Source organism: Lithobates pipiens, unplaced genomic scaffold (genome assembly GCF_037356315.1).
Source record: "Lithobates pipiens isolate NorthernLeopardFrog02 unplaced genomic scaffold, aLitPip1_a1.2 Scaffold_19, whole genome shotgun sequence".
Lineage (NCBI taxonomy): Eukaryota > Metazoa > Chordata > Amphibia > Anura > Ranidae > Lithobates > Lithobates pipiens.
Window position 1 is genome coordinate 482,715,026 of NW_027507764.1, and position 22,407 is coordinate 482,737,432.

At 42.2% G+C, this 22,407-nt stretch overlaps 1 protein-coding gene across 1 annotated transcript; it reads left to right on the forward strand.

Moving 5' to 3' along the window:
* The first annotated feature begins 3,363 nt into the window (after positions 1-3,363).
* Positions 3,364-22,249, forward strand: LOC143998364 (myelin P2 protein-like). Its single transcript, XM_077493958.1, has 4 exons — positions 3,364-3,587; positions 10,056-10,228; positions 12,989-13,090; positions 22,097-22,249. The coding sequence occupies exons 1-4, from the start codon at positions 3,515-3,517 to the stop codon at positions 22,145-22,147; spliced, it is 399 nt and encodes a 132-aa protein (XP_077350084.1). The 5' UTR covers positions 3,364-3,514; the 3' UTR covers positions 22,148-22,249.
* The last annotated feature ends 158 nt before the right edge of the window (positions 22,250-22,407 follow it).

Sequence of the window (22,407 nt, forward strand, 5' to 3'; positions counted from 1 at the left end):
CAACGCATTTTGCAGTAGACTCAGGTTAGTTGGATATGTCAATTCACTAAATACAGCAGAAAAGATTGTAAATATTAGTCAAAAATGTGTAACAGTCACATAAAAAATCACCTAATAGGGTGTGTTCATGCTCACATCAGTATGGCAGTGCGGCAAAAAGCTGTGCATATATGAGCGTAAATAGGGGCCCAGAGAAACCACTACCCCCAAGAGGATATGGAACTCTGCAAATAATGGGCTAGTACCTTGAAATAAATATGAGTCAAACACTCCATATTGCCATTAAGAAGTACATATACACCTCTAATATAGTGCCTAACCTATACTTACAGATAAGGATTTTATTCCATGAACCACGGAATAAAATATGGTAGAACAGGATATTATTAAAGTCACTTGGCAATAAATGTGGTTGATCATAGATTATATTATTATGGGGAAAACTACCCATAAAATTCATGCCTGTCAAGATAAGGACATACAGGGGGACATTTACTAAAACTAGAGCACTCTGCGAATCTGGTGCAGCTGTGCACGGTAGCCAATCAGCTTCTTCTTTCAGCTTATTTAATTAAACTTTGGCAATAAAACTTGGAAGCTGATTGGTTTCTATGCAGAGCTACGCCAGATTTTCCATGCTCCAGTTTTAGTAAATCTCCCCTATAGTTAATGCTTAGGGTAAATTTTATAATCTACCATACAACAAATTTTGCATGCATCAACATACAATGTAATGATGTCTTAATAGATTATGACCTACTAAATGAACCGAAAGAAAAATAATTCATATGTATAAATCACTGGATGAGGGATAATCACCATGTGCTGCTAAATATCCCCATAATATCTCACCTAACATAATTGTAGGATACTAGGTTTAATGAAAGCCACTAAGAAATGTTCAAATATAATAGAGTCCTAGCATGTCCTCTCACCTGTCTCTTCCATGTGCCACACATTCGCCACAAATACTGATGTCCTGCAGGGAGCCGGCTCTTTAACCACCTCGCGCCCGCCCTATAGCCGATTTACGGCCTTAGAGCAGGCGCTTTCCTGCAATTGGCCGTCCCTGGACGTCCTATTGTTTACTTCCGCAATGCGCGCCGCCGCGGGCGCGCATCGCGGAAGTTCTGTGTTCGCCGTGTCCCCCAGGGACAGGCAAACACAGATCGCTGTAAACGGCCAATCACAGCGGCCGTTTACAGCGTGATCGGCGTGTCCAATGGGAGATGATCTCATATGTAAACATATGAGATCATCTCTCAGCGCCGCTCTCCCTCCTCACACAGACAGCGTGTGAGAGGGGAGAGATGAACGGCTGCAGCAGCCGTCAGTGCACAGAGAAAAAAAAAGTGTAAAAAAAAAAAAGTGCCATCCTCCCCCAGTGCCATCCTCCCCCAGTGCCATCCTCCCCCAGTGCCATCCTCCCCCAGTGCCATCCTGCCCCAGTGCAATCCTGCCCCAGTGCCATCCTGCCCCAGTGCCATCCACCCCAGTGCAATCCACCCCACCCCAGTGCCACCTGCCCCCAGTGCTATCTGTCCCCAGTGCCACCTGTTGTCAGTGCCATTTGTCCCCAGTGCCATCTGTCATCAGTGGCACGTATAAGTGGCATCTGTCATCAGTGCCACGTGTCATTAGTGCCACATAGTGCCATCTGCCATTAGTGCCATCTGTCATCAGTGCCACGTATCAGTGCCATTTGTCATCAGTGCCACCTGTCAGTGTCACGTGCCATCTGTTGTTAGTGTCACGTGTCATCAATGCCACTTATCAGTGCCATCTGTCATCAGTGTCACGCGTCATCGGTGCCACGTATTAGTGTCACCTGTCATCGGTGGCACGTATTAGTGCCACGTATTAGTGCCACGTGTCATCAGTGCCACGTATTAGTGCCACGTGTCATCAGTGCCACGTATTAGTGCCACGTGTCATCAGTGCCACATATTAGTGTCATCTGTCATCAGTGCCACATATTAGTGCCATCTGTCATCAGTGCCACGTATAAGTGTCATCATTGCCACGTATCAGTGCCATCTGTCATCAGTGTCACGTGTCATTGTCCTGGTATTTCAAAAGTGTAATAAGTAGTCAACAAGTTAGATGTGTAATTTATGCTCCTAGAACACGTGATGGCGCTCCCTGCATGTTGGGCCTCTCTATGTGGCCAGGCTGTGAAAAAGTCACACACATGTGGTATTGTAATACTCAGGAGGAGTAGCAGAATTTTTTTGGGGGTGTCATTTGTGGTATACACATGCCATGTGAGAGAAATAACCTATTACAATGACAATTTTGTGGAGAAAAATAAAAAAAATGAAAAATCTTAATTTTGCAAAGAATTGTGGGAAAAAAATGACAACATCAAAAAGCTCACCATGCCTCTTACTAAATACCTTGGAATGTCTACTTTCCAAAAAGGGGTCATTTGGGGGGTATTTGTACTTTCCTGGCTTGTTCGGGTCACAAGAAGCGAGATAGGCCACCAGTACATCAGATGTGATCAATTTTGTGCGATTCGCACCACAGCTTGTAGACTCTATAACTTTCACAAAGACCAAATAATATCCACTAATTTGGGTTATTTTTACCAAAGATATGTAGCAGTATAAATTGTGGCCAAAATTTATGAAGAAAAATTAATAATTTGCATAATTTTGTCACAGAAACAAAGAAATATGCATTTTTTTTCAAAATTTTCGGTCTTTTTTCATTTATAGCGCAAAAAATAAAAACCCCAGAGGTGATCAAATACCACCAAAAGAAAGCTCCATTTGTGGGAAAAAAAGGACACAAAATTCATTTGGGTACAGTGTTGCATGACTGAGTAATTGTCATTCAAAGTGTGAGAGCACCAAAGCTGAATATTGGTCTGGTCAGGAAGGGTGTTTAAGTGCCCAGTAAGCAAGTGGTTAAATACCCCAACTTCACCATCATGTCCCACCCAAGCTGCAATGGATTATCTTTCTATGTCACTTATTTTAGAAGAGTAAAGTCAGTGATTCAAAAGCCCCAAAACTACTGGATCGGCGTGAGAGCTTGGGAACTATTATATTTATAAGGTGCGGTAGGTAATGGCAACCTCCATATTTCTTCAATACAAGTTTCATGTAAAATTATATTATTAGATCACTCATCTAATAAATAATGGATGAGCCATTGATAGACCTGGGCTTTGTGGTTTGTACATACAAGTAATAAAACTTGTTTCCTCAGTGAAAGTGACACAATTAATTGATAAGTGTGGGTGTGGAGCCATGATGGGAAACAGGTGAAAACAAGTAATTTCTTGTTTTAATCTTCTAATTAAAATACATATATTATTGTACATTGCAGCACAAGTGCTGGATAAGATCTGGAGAGAAGGGAGGTTTATTCCTTGTCACAAATAATTTGGGGTGACATCACTGTAGCCTTGCTGTATCTCTTAAAAGGGGAACTTTTAATCTTTCCCTCATTATTTGCTGTTCTCTGTACCTTCTGCATTACCAAAACCCAGAAAAACACTGCCACCATGGCCGAGGACCTGCTGGGCTGCTGGAAACTAATTTCTTCTGAGAACTTTGATGAGTTTATGAAGGCTCTTGGTAAGCCATTTACCTAATATATTTTGTATTTTCTCTAGACTGCTTAGTCTTGCAAAACTGCAAATTAACATTTATTTTTTGATAAACTTTTTGGGGTTTTAATATACATATGAAGTTTAGATTAGCCTGGAAATTTACAAGATCGTCCTGCTTAAAGTTTATACACAAAGGGTTTACCTGTAGTAAGCTAAATTCAACATTCTGAAAATTAGCTTTCCAAAGAGTTATTGACAATTTTTTTTCAAAGAAACCTGTGCAAAATAACAAAAAGCGTCCACTGTCTTTCTTCATTTGAAAATATAGTTGATTGGTTGTTATGATCAATTGGGTTTATTATTTTACCAGTTTTAGTAAATGCATGCATGCCCTATGGCACTCTTATAACATGTTGCCAGAGATGAAAAGAACTATCGTAATGCCCTGATGAAAACTAAATCTGAGGCCCACTCATACTTCATGCAAGACTTTTTTCTCTCAGCATTCTTTGGGAAACACAACAGATTGATCAGTATACTGCCTGTCACAAGATGGGTTGGACAGTGAAAAACAGAAGGCTTGGTATTTCCAAGAGGGCAAACCCCTCAGATATATAGGGAGAGATAGGATGTCTCTTCAAAGCTTCTTCTGCTGGTACAAGTCTGAAGTTTGAAGATGTATGCTTAAGTTCTGAACAATCAAACATCAGATTCCCAGATCTTGGAGACTCATTATCACAATCAACAACAAGCTCAGTGTCATGCTTTAGTCCAGTGATTCTCAACTCCAGAGGTTGCTAGGGGTTCCTTCAGCATTGGCAATTTCTGCCTCTCAAATAAGTTCCCACTCACACCATTGATCTTTTTAGCTATCTGTAAGGAGGTAATTCTTCCCAATGACCACAAGTGTAAGGACCATTCTTCCCACTGATCACCACACTAATCTATCATAAATTGTAGATTTCTAATTTTTAGCAGGGGTTCCCTGAGACCTGAGAACTATTTAAGGGTTCCTCCATGTTGAAAAGATTAAGAAAGGCTGCTTTAGTCACTAAGCCTGAGGGATTCACTACAGCTTCTGCTACATTGTCACGGATAAGTAGCTTTCATACAGCTCAGTATCACACAAGATGTCCAAGCCCTGGAGGTCCTTCAGCTTAGTTTTAAATTGTGTTACAATCCTTAAGTTTCTCTATTACATTCGCAAACCAGTGGACTGAGCATCATGGCCCAGGTGTGTTTAAAGTCTACCTTCTGGGAGTGGACAGCTGGGTGCTTCTTAAAGGCTAAGTTCACCTTTCAAAATAAATAAATAAATAAATGTACATATATTTGCAGGTAACAAAATATGTGCATTTATGATTTTTTTTTCTGGCTCCTACAGAGCATTGCATCCAGATGTCAGACTTTTGCTATGTGCCTGTATAACCACACAGGCTTTCTGTTACAAAGCTAGAGGAAGAATAAATGAACCAGGAGTGTGCTGATTAGTGCTCTCGCAGCCTATTCAAACTTCAAGTAGGTCTGCCATGGTGGCAGAGGAGACTTCGTTTTTTCATGTACAGATCTCTGTGAATGAATGACGTGGCTGTGAGGATGGAGCACCTTAACAGCCGCGCTGTTTTTAAAAAGTGACAGCTGGTGTGGGGAATAGATTCCCTAGCCACTGTCACAGAGAGGGGACCTCTGAAGGCAGAAGGTGGGTTACACGTTACACTCTAAATATGGATGCTCCTATCTCCATTTTCATACTGGTGGAGCAGGTGGATGACAGACCCATGTCCGCTCCACTGGGCTGTTGGGTGGAAACGGACCACCTGTAGGTTTTCATCTGACTGTTATCCGATCCGCTAGACAGATAGGGAACAAATCCCCATCCATCTATTTTTAGTGGATAGGACTGGATCGGATATCAGTGGGCGTCAAGAGACACATGTCCGCTGACATCCGCCGCTCTATAGAAAGCAATAGTTGGTCCGATCGAGTCTGCCTGAAAAACTGACAGGTGGACCAGATCGGTTTGTCCTTGTGAAAGAGGCCTAAAGGTGAGCCTATTGTTTAAAGTACATTATATCTAAAGCCAAAGTTCAATTGCATTTGTGAAATGCAAGAATTTCTTCTAAATCCAGATACAAGTAAACTGTTTTTTGTAGAGATTGTTCTTTAATGTAGTCATGTTGTAAATGAGGAATTTAAGCTGTACATAAAATATGCAATGCACAAACAAATGTCATTTTAGGTAAAGAGATATAGACAGCTTTAATTTATAAACTCGTCTTCTATGTGAATTTAAGCTTGGCCTTCCTCTACCAGAAGCCTCCTAATGTGCCCATATAATGTGATGGGCTGCCTCGCTTACCAATAGAGAGGCATATAGGTGAGTGGGAAGAGTCAAGATCTTTCAAGGCAAAGTCATGTTTTGCCTATAGATTTAGCTGCGTATATCTCCAGAGCTATTTGTTTTAATACAAAGCTTGTACTGAAGTTACACCCCCCCCCCCCACCCCATATTCCCATATGCTCATTTTGAATTGTTCAGGCTTATTCGCAAATGGAAGAAATACAAAATAACGTGGCTCACCAGCGTTTAACTTTCTTTTTTGATCCATTGAAAAAAATAAAAATTTCTTAAAAACAAAAAATAAAGCAAAATAAAACACTAATAAGCGCTATTGCAAAAACGTTAAATGTTAAAAGACTCACTGCAAAGCTACTGGCATTTTTATAACGTTATTTTAATGTCCAGTGTGCATGGAGCCCAAGTCATGTTTTGCTTGGGGATCAAATACTTATTTTTCTCACTGAACGGCAACTCAATTTATAACATTTGTATCGTGTTTTCTCTGGATTTTTGGATTATATTTTGTCTCTGTCATTTAAAATACACCTATGATAAAATTATAGACCCTTAATTTCTTTGTAAGTGGGCAGACTTACAAAATCTGCAGGGGATAAAATAATTATTTTCCCCACTGTAAAGAGTTAATTACATCTAATATATATATATATATATATATATATATATATATACACACATACATACATATACACACACACACACACACACGAGAGAAAATTGAAATATATGCCTGAAACCCTGCTTCAGTGAGTCACTGGTCGAACAGGGGGTATAGAACTTATCACCATGTAAGAATGGTTACCAAGAATTAGATTTATAGGTGCAAAGAAATTACATTATCAAATGAGGCGGTATCATTTTATGCCTGCCAAGCTCAAAGGCATGCCACATAGATACTGTGACAGCATCAGTAAGAAAAGGAAGTAAGAGCAGACCTTTCTTCAGCCAAGGACTCCCTTCCACCAACCTGGCATGCATAATAGATGATAACTAAATGATTGTATGTAAAGGAACCAAGGGTTCCAGACCTTCCCAAACATTGTATCTATCTTAAAGTGGGGCTCCACTCTAAAGTGGAACTTCCGCTCATCGGAAACCCTCCCCCCCTCCGGCGCCACAATTGGCACCTTTCAGGGGGGAGGGGGGTGCAGATACCTGTACAGTACAGGTATTTGCACCCACTTCCGGCATAAATATCCGCAGAATCTGAGGATATTTACGCCACTTCCTGCGGGTCCCCCGCTGTCCGCTGGGAAACACACGGATCCCAGGGACAGCGGGGACCATCCTTATTGCGCAGTGTGATTCGCGCATGCGCAGTAGGGAACCGGGAAGTGAAGCCGCAAGGCTCCACTTCCTGATTCCCACACCCAAGATGGCGGCGGCATCACCCGAGAGTCGATCGAGAGATCGGCTTCGGGTGCCGACATCGCGGGCTCGCTGGGCGGGTAAGTGTCCTTATTTTAAACGTCAGCAGCTGCAGTATTTGTAGCCGCTGACTTTAAAAAAAAAAAAAAAACGGCCGGACTCCCGCTTTAAACTGAAGGAAACGAGAACACACCGGCCTTGTGAAGTGTATATAATTATTTATTCAAAATAAAAAGTAATAATATTCACAAACATAAAAGATCACACATAATATAAAACTAGTCCCCAGCATTCATGGGCAAGAGAGTGTGTTTAATACATGGACAGGAAGGAAAATCAACCAACAGTTACCTTCAGTGCAACCACAGTGAATATTAATATGTCTTACTGAGACTGGTTGACATGTTTTTGATGCCCCATTCTCTTTAATCAGAGCCTGAAGGTTTTGGGATACTTTACATGGACATCTTGAATCATACTTGTAAAACTATGGGGCTATTATGCCTGTGGGTTTTGGCAATATTCTCTTATGCTTGCCAGTTTTTCATGGCGCATTACCTATTAAATGTAGTTGCACGGTTATGCAACACTGTACCCAAATTCACCCCCCCCCCAATACAGCTTGTGATATAAACAAAAAAAAAAACGATAATTTTGAATTTTGATACTTTTTGCTATAATAAATATCCCAAATGTAAAAAAAAAAAAAAAAAAAAATGTTTTCCTTTCCCCAGTTTAGGCCGATTTGTATTCTTCTACATATTTTTGGTAAAAGAAAAATAATCACAATAATACTGATTGGTTTGAAGCGCCCCCATATATCTCAACCTTTGTGGGTAAAAAAAAAAGTATATTTCACAGGCTGGAACAATAACCATTTTTCCATCTTCCCTTTACACAGTCCAAGCACACTGAAAGAATTTTTAATAATAAACCACTTTTTGTGGTTTATTGCAGAATACATTTGGAGAGGGTTATATGGGACACTCCAGAACCACTAGTAATAACAGGAGGACACTCTTCTCTAGTGTGAAATCTCCACCACAATTCTCCTGCTAAACTTCGAAGTACAATTCTCCCACTAGAGACCAAGGGAGGTAGGGACCCCATGCTCAACTCCCTATGTTCCAGAGCTCATTAGAAGGCAGGCAAAAGCAATCAAACCTTCAGCCTGTGAAATACAGAACAGCCAATATAAATCAACAACTCCTCCAATGCTTACAGAGGAGCCAAAAAGACTAAATTTACCTAACATCCTAGCAACCTAATTAGGAAGGTGTTACATGTGGAACATCCTGGCTGTTTGCAGTTTCTAAGATAGGTTGGCCAGGCAAGAGAAGAATGGAATACTGCTCCATGTTGGTCCACTCTTGCCACACTGTTACTAGTTACACCCCCAGCTCATTGCTGGTAATGCAGTATAAAGGATGATAAATGACTGCACTCTGGTTCAAACAACTTCTTTATTACTTGTAAATCCACTAAAACGAAGACAACAGAAGAAGTGAGACTCCTGACTCATTTAATGCTATTGAGTGCTTAATCATAGAATATACATTGTAGCACAAAGCTTCTGTTTAAACACATGACTATAGGGGAAGGCTACATGTTTAGGGAGATGACATATTGAGAAAACCAATATACAAAGATCGATGAAGAACTTTAAAGATGGAGAACCCAGCATTAACCTGCACAGTGGAAGACCATCAATGTCAGAGAGCCTGCACTCCTCCTTAGTCAAAAGTAGGGCACATTGCTTTTGCTTGGAATCCATTATTTACCTGCAATGAAAAAGAAGTGGATTTACAATAGAAGAAGAGTTACTCTACCAATATAAAAAATGTGAATGACCTATGTAAGCAAATAAAATAAGTTATGAGCACTTTTGCCTTACTGTGGTACAGGCCTCATACATACGCTTTGCTTCACAGTGTTTATATATCTATTTCCAAAAATCTTCATTGTCCTCTGTTTTTTGAAAATGAAATATTTGATGCATCAGAAAGGTTTTGGAGGGAGGCATTTTGAGTATTTGTGGTAGGTGGTCTGTGGTAAGTATTCACTTTTGTGGATAAAAAATTCCAGATGATCTAATTCACTACATGGTCTATCTAATGTAATTCTGTAGAACGTTTGGGGTAAACCAGTTACTTTTTTGGTGCTGTAAAAATAGCTCTACAATATATAAAACATCTGACAACCAAAGTTCAGCAGAAATTGAAGTCATATTTAAGATTATACCAACAGTTACTACAAAGAAGGTTCAGGGCTCTCAGTAGAAGACCTGGTGACATGTCCTACATGCCAGGAGCTAGAGATGCCGCTGACATAAAGAATAGGATGAATATAGAGGGGTATTTACGAAAGGCAAATCCACTTTGCACTACAAGTGCAAACTATGCGTGCAAAGTGCACTTGGAATTGCCGTCGCTGTAGATCTGAGGGGTAGATCTGAAATAAATGGAAGCTCTGCTAATTTTATCATCCAATCATGTGCAAGTTAAAATTCTGTTTTTTATTTTCCTTGCATGTCCCCCTCAGATCTACAGCGACTTTACTTCCAAGTGCACTTTCAGTGCAATTTCAAGTGCGCTTTGCACTCGTAGTTTGCACTTGTAGTGCAAAGTGGATTTGCCTTTCGTAAATAACCCCCATTGTGTTTAGTTGTGCACAACCTACATACATAATGGTCATTATTTTTACAATTTGTACAATGTAAATTTATTTTACGTTTAGTGAAGCTTTTTATGTTTTACTCTTTTGGAGGTGTGGATATGACTACCAGAATGCTTGCAAGTCGTTTGAAACCCGATGTGATTATCAGTAAAAATGGGGATTGTTGGTGTATAAAAACAGTGAGCAGTTTTAACACTACAGAGCTCTGCTTTAAACTAAATGAAGAATTTGATGAAGACACAGCAGACAAAAGGAAATGCAAGGTGAGAATATTGACAGTATTTCTTTAACAGAATGGGGAATCGACCGAATGATAAGACAGGGAGTAACTGTTATGCCCTGTACAGACGGTCGGCCTTTCTGATGGAAAATGTGCAATCGGATTGTGTTGTCGGAAAATCCGATCGTGTGTGGGCTCCATCTGACTTTTTCTGTCAGAATTTCCGACACACAATGTTTGAGAGCTGGATCTAAAATTTTCCGACAACAAAATCCGATCATTTAAATTCCGATCATGTGTAGATAGACAAAGTGCCACACATGCTCAGAATAAATTACAACGAAAGCTATTGGCTACTGCCCTCTTTATAGTCCCATCGTACGTGGTGAACATCACCTCTGAACCATCTGAACGATCGGAATTGTGTGACCGTGTGTATGGAAGAAAAGTTTGGGCCAGAATCCGTCTGAACAATTCAGACGGATTTTGTCATCAGAATGCCTGAACGTGTGTACAGGGCATAAGTTTGTATTGTTTATAAACAGGTTCAAAGTTTGATGTAATAATGCAATAAAAGGCTCAGGATGGCAAAAACATGCATGTCTTGTATATCCACTTCAACTCTGGAAGTTTTTACCCCCTTCATGAACAGGCCATTATTTTGCTATTTGGCACTGCGCTACTTTAACTGGCACTTGCGTGGACATGCAACACTACCCAAAGTTTGTTTTTCTAACAGATAGAGCTTTCTTTTGGTGGTATTTGAGCACCATATTTTTTGTTTTGTTTTTTAAATTGTGATATAAATGAAACATAATATATCAAAAAAAAAAAAAGTCTTCAAAAATGTTGGCCAAAATGTATTCTGCTACATGTTTTTGAAATATATATTGGAATTTTTGTTTTTAAATTTTTTTTTTTATACTACTAATGGCAGCAATCATTAATCTATAATGGGGTTGAGAGTGCAGTGGGAGATCTGACATTAACTGACTAAATTCCACTGACATCACCAGTGTCATTAAAGAGGAAGTAAACCCTGAGCGATTATTTGCTTGAAGCTCAAAAACGCTGGAAAAAAATCTATTATTCTCTATAGACATGGGTCACATCCCCACTTCAAATCGCCTGAAGCTAAAACAAGTTCTGGAGCTTTTTTTGTCTCTCCAATTTGGCAGATTTCAGAGTTTTTGGTGCGTTTGTATTCAAATAGAAACGCAACATTCGCATGTTTTTGTGTGCATTTGCATTTTGTCACGTGTATTTGTGCGATTTTCTGCTCAAATGAAAAAATAAAATAGTAATAATGTATAATAATGTATGAATAAATATAAAATAAAAAAAACAAATAAAAATAATCATAAATAAAATAAATGAATAATATGTAATACATAAATATTAATTATCCCCTACCCTTAAAAAAATTATAAATACATTAAAAATAATAATAATTATTATTATTAATAATAATAATAAATAATAGTAATGCCCTGTACACACAGTCGGACAATGTGTGATCGGATCTTGTTGTCAGGAAAGCCGATTGTGTGTGGGCTTCCGTCAGAATTTCCGACAAACAAAGTTTCTAAAATTTTCCAATTGTTTAAATTCGGATTGTGTGTTGACAATTCAACGGACAAAGTGCCACGCATGCTCAGAATAAATTCCGAGACAAAAGCTATTGGCTACTGGCCCATTAATAGTCCCGTCGTACGTGTTCTACGTCACCACGTTCTGAACGATCTGATTTTCTGACAACTTTGTGTGACCGTGTGTATACAAGACAAGTTTGGGCCAAAATCCGTAGGAAAAAATCTGACGGATTTTGTCGTTGGAATGTCTGACCGTGTGTACAGGGCATAATACATAACCAACCTCTAAAAAATAAAATTACTATAATAATAATTATTATTGTTTATTTATTTTGTGTTATGGTGTTTAGCTATTTATTATTATTATTATTTTTAAGGGTTAGAGGTTTAAGTTAGGGGGTAATTATTTATTTATTATTGCTTAGTATTCATGTATTGAATGTATTATCATTTATTTAATTTTATTGAATATTTTTATTTATTTGCGTATTTATTTTTAAAAAAACACCAAAGCTCAAAAGCTCTGAATAAAAACACGCAAGTCACATATAAAAACAAAATCATGCATAAAAACATGCAAAAAAAAGCCGGAAAAACGCTCAAAGACACTACGCTCAGGTGTGAATGCAGCCTAATGCCCTGTACGCACAACAAAATCCATGGATTTTTTCCGACAGATGTTGGCTCAAACTTGTCTTGCATACACACGGTCACACAAAGTTGGTCTGAAATTCCGAATGTCAAAAACGTGGTGACGTACAACGCGTTCGACGAGTCGAGAAAAATGAAGTTCAATAGCCAGTGCTGCTCTTCTGCTGGATTCCGAGCATGCGTGGCACTTTGTGCGTCAGAATTGTGTACACACGATCGGAATTTCCGACAATGGATTTTGTTGTCGGAAAATATGAGAACCAGATCTCAAATTCCGATGGAAAATGTGTGATGGAGCCTGCACACGGTTGGAATTTCCAACAACAAGGTCCGATCACACATTTTCCATCGAAAAATCCTATCGTGTGTACAGGGCATAAGAAGGAAAAAGCGGCATTGATCAAATACACAAAGTGTATCAGTTTTTGTGTTATATAAATATTTGCATAATTTGGACTAACTTCAATTGAAGCTCATATCTTATTGTATTATTTGTAAAGCAATCCTTTTATAAAAGCCTTTGATCATAGCAGTATAATTCTTTTTATTGTATGTTACAGACTATCTTTACACTGAAGGATGGGAAATTGATACAAAACCAAAAGTGGAATGGCAAGGAATCCAATATAACACGAGAAGTGCAAAACGGTCAAATGTTAACGGTAAGTAAGCACCATGGCTTTACCTTATGGACATTTCTTCAGTGTACATCACTGAAACAGCCTATAAAAATCTGTTTTTAGTACATCCAATACTGTTAACAGAAAACCTCTAAACCCACAAAAATCAAATGCCCAGATTCTACAATTGGAATAACTAATAACATCAACAAAAAAGAATAAAATATGTTCCACTGATATAAGGCTGCACAAAACTAACCATGATCAACTTATAGTTTTACACATTTAAACACATTTTTTTTTACTGCCAACCAGGGGAGTACCTAGAGCATTGGCACCCAGGGTGGATCCTATATCCGGCCCCCCTCCCAGGCAGGCAGGAGGGGCAACGCACGTCGACGTTCTGACATCAACGCCAAGTGACGTCACATGTAGCACCTCTGCGCACTGTGGCCCAGAACCCGGAAGAATCCTCCTTCCTCTGCTCCCCTGGGCGGCCAGGCCCCTCCTCTGCAAAAACGGCCCCGACGACCCAAGGATTGTCATCAGGCGCTAGACAGAAATACATGCAACTGGCAGTGGCACATTTACTATGTGCTACTGTCAGAGGCAGCCCCCCCCACACACACACACCTCTGGAGCCCTTTACATTACAAAGCCCCACCACACACACCTCTGGACCCCTTTACATTACACAGCCCCACCACACACACACACACATCTCTGGACCCCATTACATTACACAGCCCCCACACCTCTGGACCCATGTGCATTACACAGTCCCTACTCCCCCCCGCAGCACTGTCCCTTCCTACCTTATTCGAGCATGTAGGGTGGGAGACACAGGAGAGTGAAGCAGGCAGCAGGAGGCAATTTTTTTAAAAACCGACGCTCCTTTTTTAGGTTCAATAAGTCTTTATTAGTCATTTTTTTTCAAAGTATAAGCAATTTTAAACTGTAAATTCATGAATAGAACAGGGCCAGGAGCCCAGCAATTGGCTATCTGGTGCAAGAATGTTAAACACATTATACATTTTACAAGTAAAAATAAAAGGATTCTGTTTTGTCCATGTAGTACTCTTGAGGTCCCATCTACATTCACAGTATAAAGCATGTAGTAGATACATTATGGTTCACCTTCTCCCTGGACTGGGCGCCCCTGTGGGAGCCTGCTGGCAGTGCCAGGGGAGAATAGATGTTAGAGCTAAATCTGTGACGGCAAACCAGACCAATAAATCAAGGTCCGTCTGGAACCTTTAGTATTAAGGGGTTATAAATTGGTAAAACAGGATTGACGCTCCTTTTTTGTTTATAGCGCAAAAAATAAATACCACAGAGGTGATCAAACACCACCAAAAGAAAGCTCAATTTGTGGGAATTTTTTTTTTAGTGCCACAAAATTTTGTTTGAGTGCCACATTGCACGACTGCGCAATTGTCAGTTAAAGTGACGCAGTACCGAATCGCAAAAAGTGCTCTGGTCAGGAAGGGGGTAAAATCTTCTGGGGTGGAAGCGGTTAAAGTAACTTTCAAGCTCCATGCACACTGAAGCTCAAAAAAGCTTTTTCTGGACGCCAGATTGCTGGCAGAAAACGCTGGTTAAAAAACGTGCTTTTAACAGCATTTTGTACGAGCGTTTATGAGTGTTTATGAGTGTTTTATAGCGTTAGTGTTTATGGGTGTTTTATAGCGTTAGTGTTTATGAGTGTTTTATAGCGTTAGTGTTTATGAGTGTTTTATAGCGTTAGTGTTTATGAGTGTTTTATAGCGTTAGTGTTTATGGGTGTTTTATAGCGTTAGTGTTTATGGGTGTTTTATAGCGTTAGTGTTTATGGGTGTTTTATAGCGTTAGTGTTTATGGGTGTTTTATAGCGTTAGTGTTTATGAGTGTTTTAATAAAAATACACAGAGGACACTCCAAAAATCCCACAGTGCATTCCAAACTCCCACAATGCATTGAAAAAATAGAACGCTGAACGCTAATTAACGCGTGTTTATGAGCGCTTATCTGCGTTTGTTGTTTTTTGGCAGTGAAAAACAGCACTTTGAACGCGAATTTCTGACGTTCAGAAAAAAAAGCCCATAAACTCCACTGCTCATTAACCCCCCTGGCGGTATTCCTGAGTCTGGCTCGGGGTGGAGATTTTCTACCAAAAGTGGTAACCCCGAGCCAGACTCGGGACTGCATTTCTGAATGCAGGGAGATGTTACTTACCTTCTTCCCTGGATCCAGCGATGCCCCCCCCCCCCCCCCGCTGTACGAACGAGCCATGCTCCGCTCGATCTATCACGGAGCGGTTCTCCGTTCCCTGCGAGCGTTGCGACGCACAGAGACGGAGAACGGCGCCAAATTCAAAAGGTGAAACACACAGTATACATACAGTATAATGTAATCTTACAGATTACATTGCTGTATGTAATAATTTCACATCCCTTTTGTCCCTAGTGATCTGTCCAGTGTCCTGCATGCAGTTTTATAATATAAAAACTGTTCTTTATGCCTGGAAACTGGAGATTGTCCATAGCAACCATAACTGTCCCTTTACATCAAAAATGATTTTAGACCAGATAGAAAACAGCGATAATAAACTGTAATCACTCGCAGAATTGGGCGATAGCAATTTGTGGGGAGATCCGCCATCAAATACTGAAAAGTAATAACAGTGACAATTCTGCAACTGAGCAAATTTCTGTGTTTTTGATTTTATTACATTATTGAATCATTTTTATTATTGTTATATTATTATTTGGTATAATTATTTATAGTTATTTATTATATTATAATTTATGATTTCATTTTTCAAACTTTATCATACCCGGGATGTCTGCTGGTCTCTTATTCCTAAGAACTACAGGACTACAATGCAAAACGCCAAATTGTCATGCAAAATAATTGTACCGCTTTTAGAAATAATCATACCACCAGGGAGGTTAAAGCTAAAAAATGTGTGTGCATGGACACATAGGCTAACATAGAGTGGAGTTTATGGGCTTTTAAAAAAAAAAATGCCCAAACTCCAATAAACTGCAGTTTATGAGCTCCAGTGTACATGGACAGTATAGGATTTCATGCTCTCTGTGCCCAGCCTTGCCACAAAGAGCAATCCTCTTATCTTTTTTCAGTGAGATAAAAAACTGACAGAGGAATAAAAGTCTGTTCTTCCCCCTTTCTGTGAGTGACAGGTGATTTACATATCTCATGCCCCAGTATGAGAGAGGCATTCTGTGTACTTCACAATTCACATCCCCTCCTCCTTCTCCAGCCTTTCCCAGGATTGGCTGCCTTTCCTGGGTTTTGATTGGATGTTTCTCATCATGGGGTGTGATCCACAGATCAGTGTGAGAGGAGGAAATGCATGGTTCTGTGAACTCACCCAGTAAGGCTGAATGAGCTCAAAGCTTACAGCCTACCAGTGTCACCTGATTGCTCCCACCAAGTCCCTACCCATGTCACCCAACTGATCCCACCAAGTCCCTACCCATGTCACCTGACTGATCCCACCAAGTCCCTACCCGTGTCACCTGACTGCTCCCACCAAGTCCCTACCCGTGTCACCTGACTGCTCCCTCCAAGTGCCTACTCATGTCACCTGACTGCTCCCACCAAGTCCCTACCAGTGTCACCTGACTGCTCCCTCCAAGTGCCTACTCATGTCACCTGACTGCTCCCACCAAGTCCCTACCAGTGTCACCTGACTGCACCTACCAAATCCCTACCCGTGTCACCTGACTGCTCCCACCAAGTCCCTATCCATGTCACCTAACTGCTCCCACCAAATCCCTTCCTGTGTCACCTGACTGCTCCCACCAAGTCCCTACATGATTAACCTGACTGCTCCTGCCAAGTCCCAACCCGTGTCACCTGACTGCTCCCACCAAATCCCTACACGAGTCACCCGACTGCTCCTAACAAGTCCCTACCCATGTCACCTGACTGCTCCCACCAGGTCCATGCCATGTCACCTGACTGCTCCCACCAAGTCCCTACCCTTGTCACCTGACTACTCCCACCAAGTCCCTACCCATGTCACCTGACTGCTCCCACCAGGTCCATGCCATGTCACCTGACTGCTCCCACCAAGTCCCTACCCTTGTCACCTGACTACTCCCACCAAGTCCCTACCCATGTCACCTGACTACTCCCACCAAGTCCCTAACCATGTCACCTGACTACTCACACCAAGTCCCTACCTGTGTCACTTGACTGCTCCCCAAGAGATGAAGGGGGGTGTTGGAGGAGGAGAAAGATACGGGGACAGTCGGGGATGATGGGTGCAGTGGGGGACAGCTGTGAGTACAGATCTCCTTGCATGGCTTTTCATCAGCAGCTGTCACCTGAAAAGCCATGCAAGGAGATCGGTGCTCACAGCTGTCCCCTGCTGCACCAATCAACCTGACTGTCACAGGACATCCACATAGTTGCCAACATTGTAAAAAAATAAAAATTCGGGACACTTTTTTGGCAGTAGGCGGAGTCGTGGTATAATTAGGGGCGGGGCATGCGTTTATAGGTGTGGCATAGGAAACAGTAAAAATGCAGTGAAATATGGGCGTGGTTTACGTAAATAGTGGGCGTGGCTTACATGGGGTGTGGCTCAAAGGGGTGTGATTAGAGTCTGAGATGAATGCGGGATGGAGAGGGAAAGGAGGGGGGGGGATGGAGAGGGAAAGGAAGAGGGGAGAGGGAAAGGAGGGGGGGAGAGGGAAAGGAGGGGGGGAGGGAAAGGAGGGGGGAGAGGGAAAGGAGGGATAGCAGCCCCCCGATCCTACACCACAATAGCAATATGTGTTTTCCAGAGTTTGACAATCAGCAGATAAAGATACTCCAAATACCTGGTGTTAGCGCTTCAATCATCCCGGCGCCATGATTGTTATGGTGTCAGGATGATTGAAGCGCATTATTTCTATTATTACATTGTAATATGAAATTAAATCATTCAACTCACCATAATGCAGAATCAGTGGGAGCCATGAGCGCGTCATTAGCCACGTTGCCTGTCACCACATGCCACCAGGTGTCCCAAGCGGAGTCTGTCCTTACATCAGGTGCCCCATCAGAGGTACCTTCCTCACATCTGTGTCCATCAGCGGAGCCCCTCCTTACATCTGGTGCCCCTCTGACATCCACAGACCACCCCCCCCACATCCTGCACTGATGTGCCCCTCTGACATCCACAGACCACCCCCCCACATCCTGCACTGATGTGCCCCTCTGACATCCACAGACCACCCCCCCACATCCTGCACAGACCTGCCCCCACATCCTGCACAGACTTGCTCCCACATCCTGCACAGGCCTGCCCCCACATCCTCCACAGGCCGGCCCCCACATCCTCCACAGGCCGGCCCCCACATCCTCCACAGACCGCCCCCCACATCCTCCACAGACCGGCCCCTGACATACCACTGGCCCCCGACATACCACTGGCCCCCGACAGACTGGCCCCTGACAGACTGGCCCCCGACATCCACAGGCTGGCCCCCCACATCCACAGACTGGCCCCCAACATACCACTGGCCCCCAACATACCACTGGCCCCCCGACATCCACAGACTGGCCCCCGACATCCACAGACTGGCCCCCGACATCCACAGACTGGCCCCCGACATCCACAGACTGGCCCCCGACATCCACAGACTGGCCCCCGACATCCACAGACTGGCCCCTGACATCCACAGACTAGCCCCCAACATACGACTGGCCACCGACATACACAGACTGGCCCCCGACATACACATACCATGACTGGCCCCGACATACACAGTGACAGACTGGCCGCCGTTGCCGCGCAGAGACGTGTAACTGTGGCGCCGCCCACTGCACTTTACACTGACATACACTGGCAACGGGCGTGGGCGGCGCCACAGGTGTAGACCAACTTCTGCTCTTCTTAAAAATGGTGGCCGGCGGAGACATTGTCTCCGCCGGCCTCTAGCGGCCGGCGGCAAAAAAACTGAAAATTCTATTTCCCAGGACAAACTGTATTTCCCGGGACAAAATTAATTTGGGACAAATGTCCTAATCCCGGGAATGTCCCGGGAAATTCGGGACAGTTGGCAACTATGAATGTCCTAATCGCGGGAATGTCCCGGGAAATTTGGGACAGTTGGCAACTATGCATCCATGTGTGCAGGACTGACAGGGGGCCGTGAGCACGCTCTGCTTTTGCCCAGAAAGCGCTCTGCCTCTTCTGTGCGCGCTCTCACTGTGGGTTTACAAATCCTCCTCTGCCTCTCTGGTGTTATTGTCCTAAGTCAATGTCTCTTGCCTACAGATGACGTCAGCTGCATGTCTACAAGCATGCATTTACCAGACACTTGTTATGCCTGGATTTTTCTCTCTACAATTCTATTACCTTTCTTATGTCCAGAGGTCATTGATATCTATTTGTATGGGATAGCATCCTGGTCTCTTTGTAATGCTTCCTTTATGTGAAATCCCTGGTGTTCCTGTCAGTCTCTCTGCTTTCTATTAAAACTTGACAACAATACACAGAATACACAGAAGAGCACACCGTGGTCAGTTCTACAGCTATGCTGGGAACTCAGTGTTCTCTCTTCCAATGATCAGACTTGTCCTGACACCCCCCCCCCCCCCCACCACACACAGCTATTCTAGGGTTGCCACTTTTTCTTCAAGCCAAACCCGAACACTTTAGTGGCGCACAGCAAAACATTTTTTGGGGGGATTCTGTAAAGGATTGCAAAAGACCTAGGACACCTTTGGGCGCTCCAAGGAGAATAGTAATGTGGCTTGCATAGTGCCCCCTCACCCTCACTGTTCTGCGCTGCATTACTGCTTTAATATTGTGTCCAGGTTTCAAGTGGACTGAAACCCGGAAACATGATTCAAAACTAGAACTGTCCGGGCTGTTGCTGGGCAACACGGACTTTCAACTACCTCCAAAGGTTTTCTATAGGGTTTAGATCTGGAGACTGGCTAAGCCACTCCAGGACCTTGAAATGCTTATTACGAAGCTGCTCCTTTGTTGCCCGGGTGGTGTGTTTGGGATAATTGTCATGCTGAAAGACCCAGCCATGTTTCATCTTCAATGCCCTTGCTGATGGGAGGAGGTTTTCACTCAAAATCTCATAATACATGGCCTCATTCATTCTTTCATGTACCCGGATCAGTCGTCCTGTTCCCTTTGCAGAGAAACAGACCCAAAGCATGATGTTGCCACCCCCATGCTTCACAGTAGGTATGGTGTTCTTTGGTTGCAACTCAGCATTCTCTCTCCTTCAAACATGACGAGTTGTGTTTCTACCAAACAGTTCTACTTTGGTTTCATCTGACCATATGACATTCTCCCAATCGTCTTCTGGATCATCCAAATGCTCTCTAGCAAACCTCAGATGGGCCCAACATGTACTGGCTTAAGCAGGGGGACACGTCTGCCACTGCAGGATCTGAGTCCCTGTCGGCGTAGTGTGTTACTGATGGTAGCCTTTGTTAAGTTGGTCCTAGCTCTCTGCAGGTCATTCACTAGGTCCCACCGTGTGGTTCTGGGATTTTTGCTCACCGTTCTTGTGATCATTTTGATCCCACGGGGTGAGATCTTGCGTAGAGCCCCAGATCGAGGGAGATTATCAGTGGTCTTGTATGTCTTCCATTTTCTAATTATTGCTCCAACAGTTGATTTCTTCACACCAAGCTGCTTGTCTATTGCAGATTCAGTCTTCCCAGCTTGGTGCAGGTCTACAATTTTGTTTCTGGTGTCTTTCGACAGCTCTTTGGTCTTCACCATAGTGGAGTTTGGAGTCTGACTGTTTGAGGTTGTGGGCAGGTGTCTTTTATACTGATAACAAGTTCACACAGGTACTATTAAAACAGTTAATGAGTGGAGGACAGAGGAGCCTCTTAAAGAAGAAGATACAAGTCTGTGAGAGCCAGAAATGTTGCTTGTTTGTAGGTGACCAAATACTTATTTTCCACCATAATTTGCAAATAAATTCTTAAAAAAAAAAAAAAAATCAGACAATGTGATTGTCTGGATTTGTTTCCACATTTTGTCTCTCATAGTTGAAGTATACCTATGATGACAATTACAGGCCTCTCTCATCTTTTTAAGTGGGAGAACTTGCACAATTGGTGGCTGGCTAAATACTTTTTTCCCCACTGTATCTATACAAAACTTTTTGCCTTGTATTTATATTTTAAACTGAATGAGTAGTTACAAGGTTATCGTTTACAGTCACTTTAATGTTTAATTTATGGTACTGTACTGCTTTTCTCAAACCACTCTCAGTGCAGATCCTGGTCTTTAAATAGGAAGTAAACCCTGATGGGTTTACTTCCTCTTTGTCTCCCTGCAAAGGTAAAGCATAATGGGCTACTATGCATCTCATAGTAGCCATTATGTGTCACTTACCTGACACAGGAGCCAGCGAAGTCACCACTGTCCCCTGTAGTCCGGAGCGTCCATCTTCTTCCGGGTATTGCTGCTCCGGCCACTCACAGCGCCGAAGCAGCGATGACGTCACTCCCGCACATGCGCACGGGAGCCGCCAGCATATCGCCGTTAGCAGCGGCATGCTGCTAACGTCGATAGTGCGCCTGCGCGCAGCTGTGACTGTCTTTTAGTAAATATCTCCTAAACAGTGTAGGTTTAGGAGATATTTCTTGGACCCACAGGTAAGCCTTAATCTAGGATTACCTGTAGGTCAAAGTGGTTTGTAAGGGTTTACAACCACTTTAAGACCCTTCTACTTCTTCTATAGAACCTTGTCCCCAGTACTAAAGCCACCCTGTTTTGCCTCTGGCCACCAGGAGTTCTTCCCACCCTTATGTGACAGCACTAGTTTGCTGAGTGGCCAATTAAAAAGCACCAACACTGTCACTATAGAGGAAAGGAATGCTCATCATACCTGGAAGTACTGGGTATGTCTTCTCACTCCCAGTATTTGAATAGTGCAATGGGGGAGGGAAGGAAAGGTAAGTTTATGGTGTTGGCATGAGCAAAGCATGGGTTCACTTTAATTCTTTTTTCTTTTACTTTAAATGTGACTAATATTTGTTTTTTTACCATTATTTTTTTTTTTTTAAAAGGATTGCATATATGAAAATGTGAAGTGTCATCGGGTCTATGAGAAAAAATGAAGCTTCAGACATCAATACGCTTTACAGCATAAGTTCAGTGTCTTAAAGTGATTTTTAAAACACCTTTGATAAATCTGTGCAAATAAAAGAGTTTTTCAGAAATCTTTTACTTTTCTTTCTCACTTTCAACAACCAAGGAACTAATCAGAATGAATTACTCGGAATCACTTTCTGTTTACTTTAAACATTCTTGCAAACATAAGGATTTGGCTTAAGCTATGTGATACAGATTTATAGCAATCTTCAGTAGGTATATTTTA